Below are 18,791 nucleotides of genomic sequence, written 5' to 3' on the forward strand. Positions count from 1 at the left end.
TTGGTATAAGCTTTCGTGCGCATGCACACTTCAGTGTATCTACACTGAAACGGAAGTCACCAGACTTCCTTATATATAGTGAGGTGGGGTGGGGGTTTTCTCAGAAGGGTCTATAGGAGATGGGTGATTGACTCAATGGGTTTGGTAAATCACCCATCTCCTGCAACCCTTCTGAGAAAACCTCCACCCCACCCTCCCACTATATAGAAGGGTCTGGTGACTTCTGTTTCAGTGTATCTGAAGAAGTGTGCATGCACATGAAAGCTTATACGAAGAACAATCTCAGTTGTTCTCTAAGGTGCTACTGGACAATTTTTTAATTTTTTTATATATTTTGACTGCATCAAACCAACACAGCTACCTACCTGAACTAAGCTGGTAGCAAATTAAACTTCACAAGACCCATTTAAGTTGTTTTGGAGTACAAATAAGGAGCAGCAAACAGGCTAGGTCCCAAAATTATCTGGCCTGTTTTGAGGAAACAGGCTCTATAGGGTAGCAAGCAAAGGCTTCCGTTTTCATGGAATTGTAGTGCTGGAAGTCTAATTTCCTGAAATGCAGGAATCACAGTTAAAGAAGCACTGGCAGTTGGCCATCCAACCTAAAATCATCCAAAGAAGGAGAGTCTACCACCTTCCGGGAGTCTGTTCCACTGCCAAACATCTTTTACCACCAGAAAGTTCTTCCTGTTTTCTTCTGCCATGTGATGGGACTGGTGTGACTTAAAAGAAAGAGAATTGTGAAATCTTAAGAGTAGTGATGTGAGGTGAGAATATTCTCCACAAACTGTAAACTAATGTAAGAACCAGTTTTACAACCCACATTAAAATTTGTAAATAAATAAGTCAAGCTGTGATATTGCCAGTGTACATAATGAATAATGATTTTTTTGATCCAGTTACATTGTGTCATTCACCATTGGCAGTTCTGAAATGTGAGCTACAGAAACATTAAATTTTTTTAGTTTAAAAATAACTAATTTAATTTGATGAACATAGGGGCATGATTGTATGTCCCTCTCCGGTCATGCCTGTGTACATAAGTGTGTGTGTCTTTTTGGTAGTACAAATCTTGTTGCAAAAGGGAGGTCATGGTGCTAAGATCCCTGTATTTCAGTGGGTTGGACTGGATGACCTCAGGATCCCTTCCAACCATACAAATCGATGGTTATGTGGAAGAGTAGTTCAGTGGTGGATTGTATGTTGTGTGTAATGTGAAGGTGCTAGAGGTAATTAGAAGGAAGGATAAGGAATGTGTCTGCAAGCATTGGAGAGTGAAGTTATGGTGGGGTGGGGTGCGGTAGGGTGGGGTGATGGGCTGAAATTCAGCCGAGCTTTGCTCTTTGGTATAAAAAGATGGAAGGATTGGTTTTCAGAGTTTGGAATAGTTTTAAGAAGTGGGAGGTGAAAGTGCTGATGTTTTGAAGCAGAGCTGGTGATACCAAGCATTTGAGTGCATATCTAGGGGTTTTCACCATTTTGTCTGTTATTTAAACCAGACTTCAAATATGCTAGAGTCCAGCCAAAGTTTAAAGTACATAAGGTAAAGGGATCCCTGACCATTAGGTCCAGTCGCAGATGACTCTGGGGTTGCGGCGCTCAGCTCGCTTTATTGGCCGAGGGAGCCGGCGTACAGCTTCCGGGTCATGTGGACAGCATGACTAAGCCGCTTCTGGCGAACCAGAGTAGTGCACGGAAACGCCGTTTACCTTCCTGCCGGAGCGGTACCTATTTATCTACTTGCACTTTGACGTGCTTTCGAACTGCTAGGTTGGCAGGAGCAGGGACCGATCAACAGGAGCTCACCCCGTTGCGGGGATTCGAACCGCTGACCTTCTGATCAGCAAGTCCTAGGCTCTGTGGTTTAACCCACAGCACCACCCACGTCCCTCTTTAAAGCACATACAAATTCATAATTAGGTGAAATGAGCCTTGATCATTTTTTCCTGCAAATAAAGGGCAGAAAATTTGGTCTGCTAATGGTAAGGCTGAAATGACTGAGAATATTAAAAATCTTATGAACCGTGACTGTCTGGCCATTTTCATTCAAACACAAGAGGGCGGTCGATTGTTCTGCTAATGATGGGGGGGGGTGATGACACAAAATAATAATAACCCACATTTGTGAAACATTTTTGAAAAGTGATCTGTACCCCTAACTCCTGTAGATAAAGAAGGCATGTAGCTCCCAATTTTCTTTGGCTGGGGTGCAGACGTGTGTGTTTAATGCAGGAAACATCATCCATTAGTGCTGAGACTTGATTAGGAATTTAATTTGACCAAACTTTTATTACTGGCTTTCGGTGGAAAAGTTGAGTTGTTGGGTTGTCTGAATGGTGAAATTCTGATCTGTTTAAAGTTTAAGATTTATAAACCTGCTTCCTAAGCAGCAAGAAACAGGAAAGCATATGTATCAGAAATGTCTTAGGACATCAAACTGGGAAAATGGATTTTAAACTGACTGAACAAGTTTTTGGCCCTTGGGAATTTGGTCTCTTACATCTACCCCTTTCCCCTTCCTTGAGTCCCTTGTAAGAAAAGCCAATCATGGCTTTATTCCAATGGTAATTTAGTCAGGAGATTTAACACTTTAAATGGTATAATAGATTGCTGAATCATGAACCCTGTGCATGTACAGAGGCAATGTTAGTTGAAAAGAAAAGAAAAAGGAGGTTTAAACCAAGAGGTGACAAAGCTATGCCCTGCACATGGAACTTTATTCAAATTTCTTTAGGTAAAATTGGGAGCCATTGAGGAAACTGCAGTGAGAACTACCCCTTTGTGGGCTTTGTGTAAAAATGTAAGTTGCCCTAAATCTTTGCCTCAGGGGCTACTTAAGAAGAAACAGTAGTTAAGTACAGAACCATTAACAACTATCAACAATAGAAAAAAGGTTCCCAGATTTTAATCTAACCTGCAAATTTTCGTATGTATTTCAACTATATGTAATAGCCTTTTTTTCTATTTTGGTGTGACCTTATTCTTAGCAATTCTATGCCCATGGCCACACAGTGATTTATTTATTTTTACAGAAAGTAGCTTTAATGCTTTACACTTAAAGTACCTAGGCCTATACAATTATGTTTAACAGCATGTGAGGTGGCCTTGATTTAAACAGTTGACGTTTCTATATTTTTATTTAGTGCCAGTAACTGGTTTTTGCAGTGCTATTCAAAGGTACAAGGTGCCATTTACCAGAGATTGACATACTGAAATATATTATCATATAATGATAAGACCAAAATTATGGTCTTTGGGAAGCGTAGTCCCAGATCCAAATGGAAAATGGATCAGCAGAATCTGGAGCAAACAAATCTGGGAGTTCTCTTCACTGAGACGCTGTCATGGAAGGGGCACATTGAGGCTACGAAACTCAAAGCGCAGAAAGCTTGTGGGGCATTAATGAAATTCTATTTTACGGTGGGTGGCCAGTTACTAGAGCCTGTGTTGAAAATCTTTGCCAGCGAAGTGGTTTCCCAGATGCTCTATGGAATAGCGATATGGGGCATGGACCCAAAGGCTAACAAAGCCTTAGAAATAGTGCAAAACAAATTCCTCAGGAAAGTGCTCTCACTCCCCAACGGGATCCCGGCTGCACTTCTTCATGCTGAAGCTGACGTGACAACAATACAGGCTAGAATTGATTACCTGTGCCTAAATTATGTGAAAAGACTTCAATCTCTTTCGGAGAAGAGATTTCCTGCTATGTCTTGCATAGAACAGGAACAGACCAAATGCTGGAAGGCTGGCATCCAACGTCTCTTGTCCCAGTATCAATTACAAGATCTTCAGATGATCACGAAGATGGATAAGAGGCACTTAAGAGACTGTCTCTTTAGGTCTGATGCAGAAAGGGATCTAACCATGATTGCTTCTACCAAGAGCTCACCATGGTTCCCACTTATCAAAATGGAGCATGCCCAAGCCAGATACCTGACAAAGCTCCCACTTGCCGTACTAAGAATCGCTTTTACAGAACTACGATTCCAATTGATGCCCTCGGCGGTATTGGATGGACGGTATGGCAAAGTACATTACGAAGAGAGACTCTGTCTGCGTGGACAACCCTGCATCGAGGACCTGTGCTGTTATTTATTGCAGTGCCTGTTATATATAGACCCAAGAGACCGATTTATAAAACCCCTGTTTACGAATGGAACACATCTGAATAGGGTGGAAGGGGTGAAATGGCTGCTGAGCGACACCAACGACTTTGTTACTTATAAAGCAGCACTCTATGCGCTGGCAGCTAAGAAGATCAGGAACTAGACAAAATAGCGGTCAACTGCAAAGGGGATTCGGATACTTAATTTGGCACATCTTACTTGAGAATCTTCTGCTATTCTATTCTATTTAATGCAACAAATAATTTTAGTAGCCGTGACCGTGGTTTTATTGTATGTGTGGTGCCCAATGATTTTTATGGTTATTGTTTTTTGTTCTCCTGAATGTTGCCATGGCCTATTGCCTAGTGCAATAAAAAGTTTTAATTGGAATTATGATATTATATTTAATGTTAATGGCTTCTTTTTTATATGTATGCATATAGTTTTGTTTATCAAGCTGTGTCACCAAAACAGTTATTAAGTGTTAGAACTATTAGAAGCACAAGATAGCCTATTACTGAATTTACTTGTATCAAACCTTAACATGCCAGCTGTATTTCTTGACTTGTCCTATAACATGTACATGTTCTAATGGAAGAATAAAATATGATTTAACTACTGAGTTTCTATATATCAAACCTTAACATGACAATTACTGGTGCCATCACCTTAGAATGCTTTAACTTTAACTATAAAACATGTTTTACTTTTTAATTTGATACTTGCAAGTGACAAGTAGGCTTGTGCTTATATATTTTCATTGTGGTTCCTTTGTTAAACAACAAGTTTCCCTATATGTCAACAGTGCTGACCTGTTGACCAATAAGAAAGAATTTTCTGTAGTTTTTGGTTGCCATCCGAACGAGTTTACCATGAATAAACATGCATATTAACTAATTATATTATTTTCGGTGCATTAAAATGAATACAGTGGTACCTCTGGTTACGTACTTAATTCGTTCCAGAGGTCTGTTCTTAACCTGAAACTGTTCTTAACCTGAAGCACCACTTTAGCTAATGGGGCCTCCCGCTGCTGTCGTGCCGCCAGAGCACGATTTCTGTTCTCACCCTGAAGCAAAGTTCTTAACCCGAAATACTATTTCTGGGTTAGCGGAGTCTGTAACCTGAAGTGTATGTAACCTGAATTGTATCTAACCCGAGGTACCACTGTATTCTATTTTAAATGAAAATTCTCTAATATTCTCACTAATCAAGAATATTCTCGAGAATATTCTCCAAAAGATTACTCTCAAGAATTTAACATCACTACTTAAGTGAGATACAAGCCTCTCTTACTACACATTATGCACTGAATGAAAGGCTACTTTGCTTGCTCCATTTTCTCCAGACAGTAGGATAACTTCTACTGTGAGTTATCATGCACAGATGAATGTGCAAGCATTTTACACCATGAATGAAAAAGCTACTCAGAGTGGCTGGGGCAACCTAGTCAGATGGGCAGCCTATAAATGATGATGATGATGATGATGATGATGTGAAGAGTAGGGAACACCTGTTGATGTACTGGCTTCTCCATCACTGGGGAGTAGATTGAACTGTGCACACAGTTGTGTATGTGGGCAAGGTCCCTTTAACCAGAGAAACTGGTAAGGCTGCAAGTGCGAACTCCCCCTGTCTGTCCCAGCAAATGCACAAAACAGCATTAATGGAGAACAGCAGTCATGATCCAGCTTCCATGCTGAGCATGCAGAGTCACACACTCTGCCATGGAGACACATCCAAACCTTTGGACTTTCCTTTGCAAGCAAAGTGCAGCTCTGCCTCTTCATAGGTGCTTGGATTGTGGCTTTTTTGTGTATCTTAGCACAACCATTTCTTCAAGGAGTCAAGAGGTTGGAAGATGCAATGGAATAAGCTAGTTGAGGGTGTTCACACTGAAAAAAAATGCACACTTAAGTTTTTGTTGGTGCAGATGTGGTTTGGTTTTTTGTTTTACATACAAACTTGATTTTCCTGGTGTATATATTTTTTACTTAACAAAGGGTTAATTTTGCCACTGTATTTATTTTTGGTTAACTGATGTGAACCTAAATGTCACTTTCAAAATGAGAATTCTGCCTCAGTCTCTTTCCCTTCATTGTGACTATGAGCCTGCAGCTGTAGTTCAGGTACTTCTGAGCTGGAAATGTAACTCCAATTGCTTCACTGTGCAGTAAAAAAAAATTGTGGCTTCACACAACAAATTCCTGACTATTGTGGTTCACATATTTTCTAGACTGATTGTGACGTAAAGGGCTTGGCCTTTTGCAATCCTTGCATCTTTCAAGGCAGTCACTGCTGTTTCTATTATTTAGGCAGCACAGGATCATGGCTGAGAGATAATGAGGTTCTGTCAGCCATGATATTGCCCAAATATTTTCAAGCATCCCTGCATGATCCCCAAAATGGAACATATTATGTAGCAAATAAGATGCTATTCAGATTATGCTGTATTAAAGCAACCTGCTCAAGACATTTCTTTATGAAAGCTGCTTTGCAAGGGCTTATTAATGCATTATATTACAAGCACATGCAAACAAAGTGCTGAATGTGAAAGTGGCTTGTCTCTCTGGACCCAACTAAGTGCCACACTGCATCAAAAGAGCGAAGGATCCACTGACTTGCTAAATGTCACAGAATGTCTACACCGCTTAAGGTGCCTCTGTTCTGGAGGGCCAGCTGACATTGTAGGTTTAGCAGTGTGAAGCTACTCAAATGTCAGGCTTATTCCTGCAGACTTTTATCTGTCTGTGATAAGCACAGAGTGACTGAAGGGTGTCTTGTGCCCCTTCCTTTGGGGTTGCAAGAAGATGCAAGGATCAAACAAAGAATTAGGAGCATTGATTTTGGTTTAAACTTCGGGATAGACAAGAAAACTATTCTAAAGGGAGAGGTCTGTTATACTTACAGGTGCCTGCTGAGCAAGATAAGTTGCTTTTAAGCCTGCAGTGGTATTAAGAAGCAATACTCTATGAACAAAGGTTTAAATAAAGACCATCTTTTTCTAGGAAGCCTCTCATGTATTGCAGTCTCCTGCCTTTGAAGCTCTACAAAAGGGCAAGATCTGAATTACTAAAAGGGGTAAGCTAACATTCCTGCCAATTGGTGTGTTTTTACTTTGGCCATCAAAACTAACAGCTCGACAACAGCAAGCTAACTTTCTGAGAGCTGCAAGAAGGGCTCTTGCGAGGAGATAACTTACATTATCCTGGACTCAATGGGCCACTGGCACAATGACACAGAGAGGACAGTCCACTTGCCACAAATGTCCCAGAGCAAAAACAAGAAAAGGCTTCCTTGTAGCAAGAGGGCTGATTCCCAGTTACCTCCTTGCAAGCACTGAAAGAATCCACAATACCCAACAAGGCCCTCCTCAAAAGGATTCCTTTTATTTTCATGTGAAACTTAGCTGCATATTTCTGGCCTGGTTACAACGACAATCCCAGAGTCGTCCATCCCCCCCCCCCCCCGGCTTGCCCCGCATAGCACACCCAGAAATTGCAACTACCTTTCTTCTGGAGAGCTTTATAGAGATTCCCTTCCCTTCGGGGACTTGAGACAGATTCAGTTAAGAGTGAAGATTAAATAAAGTCAGGCAAAACTTGCAACTGGTACATTTGGAGAGGCTGCCCCCCCAAGGGGAGGTGAGCAAAGATTAGCCCTGCAGCTGGTCTGGGGCACCTGAAAGCCCACGGATGTGTCTGCCAACCATCACAAGGCAGCCTTCCCCAGCCTGTGCCCTCCAAATGTTTTGGATGACCCCCCCCATTAGCCAAAGCATCCCACAGCTCTGCTGGCTAGTCCCCCATTCCCCACCCAGGAGTTGTACTACCAAATAGTTGGATGGCACCGCCTTGGCAAAGGCTGCTGCTCTGAGGGACTTCCTGTGGTGTGGCTTCACATTTGCTTCCCTCCTGCCAGTTTCTGAAACAACATTTGAAGGAGGTGGAGCCAGCTCACCTCTTCGCTTGCTACCCAGCCCCTCTGTGCCTCTGGAGAGGGAGGAGGTGGTGGCACTGCTGCCTTGCCTTGCCCTGACCCCCAGCCCCCTCCCCTGTGTTTATTGCTAGCTAAGGCCACATGGTCTGCAGGCAACAGAAAAACAAGCAAAATTTACTCCTACGCTGCTCCTATTCCCCATGGCACCTGCTTTAAGAACTTAAAACAGACAAAAAATGCACTTTCTAGAGGAAAGGGAGATAATAAGCACTATAAGAAGGCAACATGAGTTTCCCTTTTGGTCAAGAGAACCTGCTTTACAGCAGTCCCTTTCTCCCTTTTAATATGGGGAATTGGGTACTGAGTTAAGCTTCCCTCAATTCCCTTTTTTTCTTTTAAAAAAAACCCCAAACACTCCTATACACACAAAGACCCTTATAAAGCACCTGTGTGGGACAGGAGGTCTTGTGCCCACTGGAGTAGCAAACAGCTGGGGTTGAGATAGTGTTAAAGGCTGGAAGGAAATAGGGCATTATGCCTAGAGCATCCTTCCCCATACCTGGAGGTGCCAGGTTAAGGTAAGGATGCTCATGGCACTGTCCCCAACAGACAGTGGCTGCTGTTCGCTGGATTCAAAGACAACCTGGACGACTTGCTGCATCTTTGACCGGCAATGAGATGATGCTCACACAAACCTTCCTCAAACAGGGCAAGTTCCCTGCAGTGCTGGACACTAGCCAAAGTGCCCCCCCTTTTCAGAAAAAAGTTGAAGGCAGCCCAAGAAGTTTGTCTTTTAAGTCCAAAGTTCAGAGCACACAAAAGGAGAATGAAGCTTGAGAGGTGAGGACGGCTCCTGTAGATCTGCCGCAAATTGTCCCCACAAAGGACATTTGTAGCCTGGCGCAAGGTGCAGCCAGCCCTGGGCAGCTGAGCCCACGTGCTTCTCAGCACTGAGAAAGGATTAGGCTCTTCCTTTTGCTTTGAGAGACAGAGAGAGAGGGTTGCGGGAGCTGCCGCCTGCCTGCCTATTTGTCAAGGAGGGAGCGCTGGAGAGCTCGCTGCAGCTCTGCCTCCTCCTCCTCCTGCCGCCGCCGCTCCAGGTCCTGCTGCTCACGAACAGAAAGCTCCATAGCCAGGTGCAGGTCCCGATCGAAACTGGAAGATTCCTGCAGAGAGGCGGAGGCTGGAGTAGCCAAGAAGCTTTCCTGCAAAGCCCTGGGGGAGAGGAAGAGAGATGGAGTGAAACACTTTTAACCAGCTGCCCAACACAGAGCCTGCTTTCCTAACACCCCCTGCCTTTCTGGGGCAAAGCCCCCCTCCCCCCAATGCATGGAGAGCAACGCTCCCGAGCAGAGGCATCAAGGACCTGCTGGAACAGCTGTGAGAGCCAGAGCCACAGCAAGGAAATGCCTGGGTCTTGCCAGGAAGCCGCTATGCCTCCACACCCCCTCCCAGGTCAGTGTTTGCAGGGAACTTAACTGGACCAGCCGAATGATGCGCAGGTGCTTAGGATGTATATTCATCCTCCCCACCGCCCTTTGTGGGCGACTTTTGTGTTTCTCACTCTCACATACTCAATTTTCATGGAAGGAAAGGAGGCTGGAATGGCTTTAAACGAGGGTTAGACCAATTTATGAAGGAGAAGGCTATCGGCCGCCACTGGCCAGGATGGCTCTGCTCTGCCACCACAGCTGGAGGTGAGGCAGCTACACTTCTGAACACCAGTTGCTGGAAGCCACAAGAGGGAGAGGTGCCCTGCTCTTTGGTTCAGGTCCTGCTTGCTGGTTTCCCGCAGGCATCTGGTTGGCCACCCTGAGGACAGGGTGCTGGACTAGATGGGTCCCCCTTGGCTTGATCCAGCAGGCGCTTTGGATGTTCATAAAAGTCTCCCACCCACAAACAGAAAAGGCAGAAGATGCTGCAGAAGCTACACAGAAAAGGAGTGACGACAGGCTCAGCCTGAACTAAGACCATAATGGCCCCTCCTTTTACGTGGTCCCTCCGAGGCCTGGAAAGGGGGGGGGGGAATCAACTAATGATGGGCAGATGGTGAATATGAGAGAGAGAGAGAGAATGGGTGGATGAATGAACCAGGGCTGTCCCACACACTTCTTGCTTTGGGTCCACTCAGGGTTGTTGATATGTGGCCTCTGATCACCTTCCCACAAGGGAATGTGGTCCCCAACTTCGAAAGGGCCACCCACCCCTGCTATGAGCAGCTGCAGCAGAGTTGGTGAAAAGCACTTAGCAGCCCTGCTCTACTCCTGCACTTTCCACATATTCCATCCCTCTCCCACCAGAAACCCCTGGGAGATGGGAGCTCCTGCATGGGAAGGCCAGGCAAGGGAGCGTGAGATACTCCCTGTCACTAGCAACAGATGCTCCAAGCCAGGGCTGGGGAACACCTGGAGCTCTCCAGCTGTTGCTGGGAATCCAACTCCCATCAACGTGGTCAGGGATGATGGGAGCTGGAGTTTAATAACAGATTCCTCTGGTTCCTCCTCCCTGCTCTACAGTAAACCCTGGATGGGGCTCAGCTTCCTAGCACCTGGTGGTGAGTAACTCCTCATGTTTAGCAAGAAGGAACGTTACCTTTGATACTGAAGGTTGAGGTCCTGTGAGTAAGAGACAGCCCCATTCAAGTCTGGTCCCAAAGCCTCCTGAGAAGGACACCAGAGCAGTTAATACCAGTGACAATTTGAGACGCACACTCACACATCATGCAGAAGTGGCTGGTGCTGGGGGTCTAATACCACTGATATCTTTTCTAACCCACTTTTCTATTGGATGCATTAAAGTGACTTACAAAAACTCAGAACAAACCAATCTAAAAAACTAAACACGGCAAGATGCGATAATAGTAAAACACTAGCATTAAACTAGCATGTTAATTCAGAAGCCAAACAATCCTTAAAAGTAGCAACATTAAACATGAAAGCCTCAGTGGTCTTGCTGTGGGTTTTTTAAAGTCTTCAGTGGTTGCCAAAAAGCAAACACATGAAGGAGCTTGGTGGATCTCTCCTAAAATGGAGATCTAATGCTGCCCTCAGCTCAGTGGCAGAGCACATATTTGACATGCAGAGGGTTCTAGGTTTTATCCCTGACATCGCAGACAGGGCTGGGGAAGGAGACCTGACAGAAACCAGAGCTGCTGCCAGTCAGTGTAGGCCAGTGATGAGGAACCTGTGGCCCACCAGAAACTGTTGAATGCCAGGTCCCATCATCCACCGCTAGCATGCCAATGGGAGTGGTGGTCCTGCAACATCCAGAGGGCCACAGGTTCTCCATCTCCAGGAGAGACCAGTGGTCTCAGTATAAAGCAGCTTCTTGAGTTCTTTTTGACATGCATTGTTGCATTCCCAGGATGCAACAGACTCCCTCAGAAAGTGGTGGACTCTCCTTCCTTGGAGGTTGGGGAACATGGTTCACATGCATCGTCTGAAGACCCCATTTGCCAGATCCCCTGGCCTTTCCTGTGCTCTGATTATTTCACACAAGAATTCTCCCATTATGCTGCTGTCCCAACTCTGCCTCCTCAGGCGGCCCCTTCTGCAGCGTGAGAAAAGAGCAGGGGCAAAGCTCAGCAAGGCCGCCCAAGCTCATGAGAAGTTGGCCAGGGGTGTGAGGTAAGGGAATGGGAAAAGTTCCCTGAGCAAGAGGGGCTCACTCTGTTCTGGCCAGACTCCATCAGGCTCTGCTGGATAGCAAACTGCATGATCTCGTTGTCTTCATCCTGCACCCGGACATTCCTGCCATCGTCCTGAATGTGATAGGATTTAGGGATCTCAAAGACGGACTGGTCGACCACAAAGGCAGAGGCTGGAGTAGCCATGGGGGGGGGGGGGGAAAGGACACCAAGCATTAACCCCAGGGATTGGCAGAAAGCCCATAAAGCAGAAAGCAGAGGTGTAGCAGTATTATTTCATTTGGCTTGCTGGCTTAAGGATGTAATTCTCTCTTAGGGTGAAAAATGGTTTAGCCCAAGGGTGAAGATGCTGACGATGGGCCCACAGCTCAGGCGGAGCACCTGCTTGGCACAAAGGATGCCCCAGGGTCAGTCCTGGGTGTCCCCCATTAAAAGGATACGACTAACACGCCACAGTCTTTGCTCCTCCTCCAACCCTGGATGGAATCAGCCTTGGTTGCCCTGGTGGATAGCCCGTGTCAGGAGAGGGACCGTTCCTTGATCTCTCAGCGACCTTCAATACCGCTGACTGTGGCATCTTCCTAGATAGCTTCTGTGGCATGGATATCAAGGGGAGTGGACGACTGCAGAAGGTGCAGAAACACTGGAGGAGTGCTCCTCAACTCCACAGGGTATCCAATGCTATCCAGTATCTATATGAAGCTCCTGGGAAAGGCCATTAGGAGTTTGGGAGCACGGCACCATCAGTATGCAAAGCTCCAGGGCTCTGGACATATCTTGAACAAAAACTAGGGAAAGCAGGGAACACCTTTTCACCTCTATCATGGCAACCAGGTGAGCATACAATGTCCACTGCTCTATTTAACAGTAGTGCAGAATCAAATAATAGGGCCACTGAACTGGTCTATCCAGTGGTACACCCCATGAGAAATCAGAAAATAGGAGAGACTTCCACAACATGGTGGCTCTCCAGATGTTGCTGGACTCTTGCCATCTCTGACTGCTGGCCATATTGGCTGGGGTTGATGGAAGTTGGAGTTTGCAACCAGTTTGTGAAGGATGCGTTATTGCGTTGAGCATTTTAATTTGTTGTGCAGTGAACATAATAAGGGATACATAAACACCTAGAGGACCACACATTGGGGAAGATGGCACTATCTATCCCTCTGCTGCACAATGCTTTGGGAGATGATCTCAGGTGAAAAGTGGGTTTTAAATATATAAAAATGAAGGAGATATCTTGCATAATTCAGCCTGTGTGAAGGCGCAACCAGGAGCAAAGAGGTCCACACATTTTGTCCACTTAAATCTGACTGCCACAGAGTCTCCCAGAGGAACATCCCAATCTGGAAACCAAAGGGTTCCTCTTACTTGAGTTCCTCCCTCAAACCCTGGAGCAGCTCTCTCACCAGATGGCTGCTGTGCCCCATCTGAAGCCTGGGGAGACGCCTCTTCTGCTGTGCTGCAGCCGTTCACATTCCCAAAAGTAATGCGAGCATTGAGGATGTGGAACAATGGGATCTCTGCAGTTTGGGGGAAGGGAAGAGGGACAGGAGAGGTTGAGCAAGGTCACCAGTTATCCTCATCACCACAGTTTGCTTTGAAGGTGCCCCAAGACAAGAAGCACCGTTCAAGGGGGGAGGGAGTTGATGTCTTGAACATGGTGGCAGGTGGGGGGCAGAAAGAGGGAACCGCCAGCACAAAAAGGGTCATACCGATTTTAACTGGAAATCCAGGAGGAAAGTCCAAGGTGATGAAGTCTTTGAGTTGAGCAAAATGTGCACTGGTTCTGGCCATCAAGTCCACAATGGGGGTGACCTGCTCCACAAGGGAGAGGGGAAACTGTTCGGACATCCACAAGTTGGCTTTAAACCTACCAGAGATGAAAGTGTCATAAACACATCTGCCCCAAGTAGAGAAATACAGCATGAGTCAGTAAGCAGTCCTCCTCCCCCTCTCCCTGACACAGAATGCAATGTTGATAAGGAGCTAGCAGAGAGTGAGAAGTCAGCTCACTCAAGATGCGCAGGCCGTGTCGTACTACAGCTCCCAGATGGGCGCAGAGAATCAGTGCACGCCCTCATAGATTTGGGAGCATCCAGACTTGGACTCGGTGGAGAGGTTGGGGTTGGCCACGCAGAGTTTGGAGCTCCCTCTAGAAGTGCAGACCATCGATGGGCGGGGGCCCCTTATTGTCAGGGAGCATCTCAGACACCACGATGCCAATAGGCCTCGAGTTGCTGGGCCACCAAGAGACAATATCGTTCTTAAGCTCATCTCAAAGGGGGGGGGAATGCCAAGCCAGTAACTTAAAACATGGACCAAGTGAATGTTGTCTCTTGACTCAAGCCTTGACAAAAGCAAGCATCGCTAATGCTTCTGCACCGGGGGAAATGACATCCTTACCCAAAGCAAGGATGGGGAGATGTTGGGCTTCTAATGGAGGCCCCCAGCTGCAGTTGGTGGAGGATTTCTAAAATAAAAGGTGCTGCGGCTTGAGTTACCCTGAAAGACTTCTCTGACTCCCAGGTTCCTGGGGACCATGCTGTGAAGGGCTCTCTCACTGAATGGGCGCAGGCTCAAATCAAGTGCTGCGAGGCTGCTTCAGCAGCAACTCATGGTCCAGCAGGGAGTGGGCCTGACTTCTGCAGGGAGCATCTTTTCCTCCAGAGAGAAACAGAGTGCAGGATTTGCAAGCTGGGGCGCAAGAGAAAGGGAGGGGAAACTGAATCAAAGATAACAGACGTTCAACAGAGTAGTAGATTTACTTCTGAGTCCGGATGGTCACTTCTTTGGGTCTCCCAATATCTCTGTCTTTCAGGTCAAACTGAGGGTTGAAATATTCCTCAGGAGTGATGGCTGTAGGGTTGTTGGTTGTGGCATATTCTGTCGTGAGGTCCTGGGGGAAAGAGGAGAGCACAAGGTGGGTGACCAGCAAGGCTTGGCAGAAACTCCTGGCTATCTGTCCAGGTTGCCTCAAAAGCCAATGGTGTCCCCAAATCAGAAGCCCAGGAGATCAGTAGCAGTGGGCCAAGGCTTCCCAACTCAGCAGGTCAGCTGCTCAGAGGGAGAGAGGGGGATTTTGCCTCAAAGTGAGTTGGCTCATCAGGCAAAAACAGAGGGCAGGATCGGCACAGGGAAACATGAAGGTGTCTGAAGGAAGACAGTCAGTGGGGGTGCAGTGGGCCGTGTTAGACTAGGACCTGGGAGACCAGGGTTCAAATCCTCAGACCGGTCACTCACCCTCAGCTTCACCTACCTCACAGGGTTGTTGTGAGGAGAAGATGAGGAGAACTATGTGCACCACCTTTAGCACCATGGGAGAAAGGTGGAATATAAATGAAATAAAGTGCTGGCCTTTCACCAGAGGACTTCCAACATTTATTTGCTTTACATTTACACAAATTTATATTTTGAGGAGTTGAAGGCAGAACATCTTGGTTGGTCCCCTGCCTTCCGCCCTACATGGCTGGGCCAAAAGGGGTCTTCCAATGCAAAGCCCTCAGCTTCCAAGTGCAGGGCAGGCCTCTCAGCTGATCAGCATTACAGGGAGCCCATCTTCAAATGAGGCTTCTCCTTTGAATTTTGGCAGGCATTAACCACCTAACGTAATTACATAATGATGTCATTATGACATCAGCTGATTGACATACAGGTGGTCCTGCCCACCTATCAAAGTTGCTCAGATCCCTTTCTCCACCCCTGGCCTAACTGTGAGAAAATAACACAAGCTGCTGGGAAGGAGCTCAGGCCAACTCCTGCTTTTAAGTCCATGTTTATTATTTATTTTTAAATCAGCAACATACTGTGCTGTTTTATTCTTGCATTTTTTAATGCTAGCCAGTTGAGGAACCAGGAGGTTGAAATGTGGGACAGTGAGTAAATAATAGAGGAAGAGTCCTCTTTTGCTGAAGAGATCAGCCTCAAAATACATTTTGCTCCTATCTCTGTGGTATAAAAACAGGAGTTCCTTGGCTGTTGCAGAAAAAATAACACTTCATGGTTCCAGAGGGGGAGAGGATCCAGAACACTTCTAGGCTGCCTAGAGGGATTTCCCCTCATGTTTCAAACCCAGATGCACAAACCTCTTCTCTTGGACGACATCATGAAATATAAAATTCTCTCATAAGAAATTTGTTTTGTATTAAATTTGCAGCATGAATCCTACTTTGCTCCCTTACTTTTATTCATTTTCCTTTGTCTTTCTTTATGTATTTTCAATTGTACTGTTAGCAGTTTTCCAGTAAAAGACTTAAAACCATAAAAAAGGGAAAAAAGACAATGCATTTTGCTCACCTGTTGTGCCCCGTACTCATGCTCGATGGTTCCCAAAAAGGATTCAAAGGGGTTTCTGTCAGCTGGAGGAAAGGGCGGGGGAGGAAGCACAACTGCAGTGTTATCTCTGTCAGCCCCCCATGTCATGCTAAAACCTTCCCACTGGGAAGCATGAACAAGGCTGGCCTTTCAAAAGGGACTCTCCCCACAGCCCCAATGCAAGAGCTGGAGACGCCCCCATTGGATCTCCTGGATCTATTCCTGGAGGGCAGGACTGGAAAATGGAGAGGAATCTCACATCCTTTCCAGTGTGCAAGGATCATGGGAAAATGACGCTCCCTCTGCCTTAAATATGCACAGTAAACTGGTTTGTGATGGAATCTAACATACATGGACGCTGTAACAAATGATTCTGTCACTTTAACACATGACTTGAGCTGAAGAGCCACTTCTTGTGGCAGCGCTGGCAGCTCAGAAATCTTGGGTGCAAAGTGGGTCTTAACACAGTCATTGTCAACCTGGTGCCCTCCACGCTTTTTGGATTATTATTGACAGCCATGCCGACTGGGGCTGGTGGAAGCTGTAGCCCTAAACAACTGGAGGGCTCTAGGTTGGCAAAGCCTGCCTTAAAGGATCCAAAATAAAATGTCAGGAAGGAAGGGGCAAAATTGGCAGTTGCAATTCTGCAAAACAGCCAGCAATAGATTGCTTCCACCACTTGTGCGAGGCTGGTAAGAACATAAGGAAATACAAAGAGCTTGCTGGATCTGGCCAGTGGCTTACCTAGACAGGCGTCCTGTTCTCACAGGGGCCAACCAGATGCCTGTGGGAAACCAGCCACTAGCACAAGAGCCTTCTCCCCTCTTGTGATTTCCAGCAACTGCTATGGAGAAGCATTGCGGCCTCCGACTGTGGAGGCTGAGACAGCCATCGTGGCTGGTAGCCCTCACTAGCCCTCTCCTCCTCCATGAATTTGTCTAATCCTCTTTTACAGCTATCCAAGGTGACCATCGCTGCCTCCTGTGGGAGCGAGTTCCACAGTTTAACACTGCACTGTGTGAAGGAGGACTTTCTTTTCTCTGTCCTGAATCTTCCATCCTGAGTGATTGACATCCCCGAGTTCTAGTGTTAGGAGACAGGTAGAAATAAATTTCTCTATCCACTTTCTGCATGCCATGCATACTTTTATAAACTCTTGACTCGCCTTTTCTCTAAGCTAAGAAGTCCCAAATACTGCAGTCTTTCCTCACAGGGGAATTGCTCCATCCTCTTGATCATTTGGGTGGCCCTTTTCTAAACCGTTTACAACTCCAGATATCCTTAGAGGATACCCACACTGTTCTGACTTCCAGCTCACCCCAAAGCCGCATGAAACAGCAGCAGGCCCTGCTTAAAACAGAGCCCCAAAACAGACCAGCTGCTCTTCCCACAGCCCTCCCAGCCTCCTGAATTATAGAGCAGCAGCAGCATGCCTGTGAACACATTTCATTTTGCAGGGGACTGAATTTTGGCCAAGCTGTCACCAAGGAATTGGGTCGTAATGTCTGGGCTCAGAATCAAAGATGCCTTGCCTGCAGGAGGGTGATCAACCTCGGCCCTCTCCTCCCACAGGACCAAATTACCTTTGTATCTCCTCTTCTCTTCTTCTGTCAAGTGCTCTGTTCTGATCTTGGTCACAACATTCACGTTGTTGGCCGTATAGACCTTGAGGGAAACAAGGAGGAGGAGGGAGAGATGTAGAGAGCCCAGCTAGTTCTGGAAGCCGCCATAGAAGTGGCTATGGGGTAACTGACAAGGAGGGTCCCAACCCATCCTCATCCTACCCCAATTCCCAACACAAAGGTGCCAAAGCAACATCTGTTGGCCAGCTAAAGCATCTCATTAGGGCTCCTCTTGTGGAAGGGTCTCCCCAGGGAGGCTCACCTGGCGCCTTCCTTACATAAAGCATTCCTCTTCCCCATCGCCTTCGGCTTATTAAACTATCTGTGGCCGTTTAAACTCTGAGGGGGAGTACTGTTTTTGTTTGCTACTATGGGATGCATTTTTGTAAACTGCCCTGTGATCCACAGTATAGAAATTTTAATAATAACAACATCATCTCAATATATAATATCGACAGTAAACTCTTTGGAGGGTACAGCTAGCCTGTGTCATTTGGAGTGTCTGTAATTCTGGTAGGGGAAAAAGGAAAATTGCATAAGAACCTCCACAGCCGTACCAAAGGCCCACTGCGTCCTTTGAAAGAAGCAGGTCAAAACACCTCTCATTAAGTTCTCAAGCAGAACTTCATAGTGGAAGAGGAACACTTGATGCCTCTCAGAGACATCCCATCATCAAAACCACCTAAGAGCATAACAGCCCTGCTGGGTCAGGCCAACCGGGGCCCACCCAGTGCAGCCTCCTGTTCTCACAGTGGTCAACCAGGCGCCTCAAGGGGAAGCCCACAGGGCAGGACGCAAGCCATAAGCCCCCTCCCCTCCTGTGGCTTCCAGCAACTGGCATTCAGAAGATTTACTGCCTCCAAATGAACAACGTCATTGATAGCCTTCTCCTTTGTGAACTTGCCCAATCTATTTAGAGCCTCTTGACATGGAGGCTGCATTTCTCTCGAATGTTACCTAAAGCTGCCAATGGACATTTCTTCTTAAAGCCACTGAAACTGGTCCCAAAGACTTCCAGAGGCTCATTTCACCCTGTCTTTTGCTTGTCATGAGCACACTGCCAATCCATGTTTTCATCAGATAGCTGTACATCCTTACACTGTGAGACAATGAAGCCCATTATTTGCTGTTTGCTTTTCCCAGACCATCTGAGGCCTCATTCATG

At 46.3% G+C, this 18,791-nt stretch overlaps 1 protein-coding gene across 6 annotated transcripts in view; it reads right to left on the reverse strand.

Annotated features, from left to right (window-relative positions):
* Positions 1-8,446: 8,446 nt before the first annotated feature.
* The window catches only part of ANKRD13A (ankyrin repeat domain 13A), a 28,845-nt gene continuing 18,500 nt past the window's right edge, over positions 8,447-18,791 (reverse strand). For 5 of the 6 annotated variants that reach the window (XM_080979204.1, XM_080979203.1, XM_080979206.1 and 2 more), the window contains 8 exons: positions 17,588-17,669; positions 15,987-16,048; positions 14,459-14,589; positions 13,406-13,563; positions 13,100-13,213; positions 11,712-11,863; positions 10,637-10,704; positions 8,447-9,259 (listed from right to left, as the gene is read on the reverse strand). In XM_080979204.1, coding sequence (XP_080835330.1) covers positions 9,070-9,259; positions 10,637-10,704; positions 11,712-11,863; positions 13,100-13,213; positions 13,406-13,563; positions 14,459-14,589; positions 15,987-16,048; positions 17,588-17,669 — 957 coding nt within the window. In that variant the 3' untranslated portion in view covers positions 8,447-9,069. The remainder of the gene's footprint in view (positions 9,260-10,636; positions 10,705-11,711; positions 11,864-13,099; positions 13,214-13,405; positions 13,564-14,458; positions 14,590-15,986; positions 16,049-17,587; positions 17,670-18,791) is intronic. The other variant, XM_080979207.1, reaches the window with a different exon arrangement.

Source organism: Podarcis pityusensis (genome assembly GCF_964106645.2).
Source record: "Podarcis pityusensis genome assembly, chromosome: 13".
NCBI classification, from domain to species: domain Eukaryota; kingdom Metazoa; phylum Chordata; class Lepidosauria; order Squamata; family Lacertidae; genus Podarcis; species Podarcis pityusensis.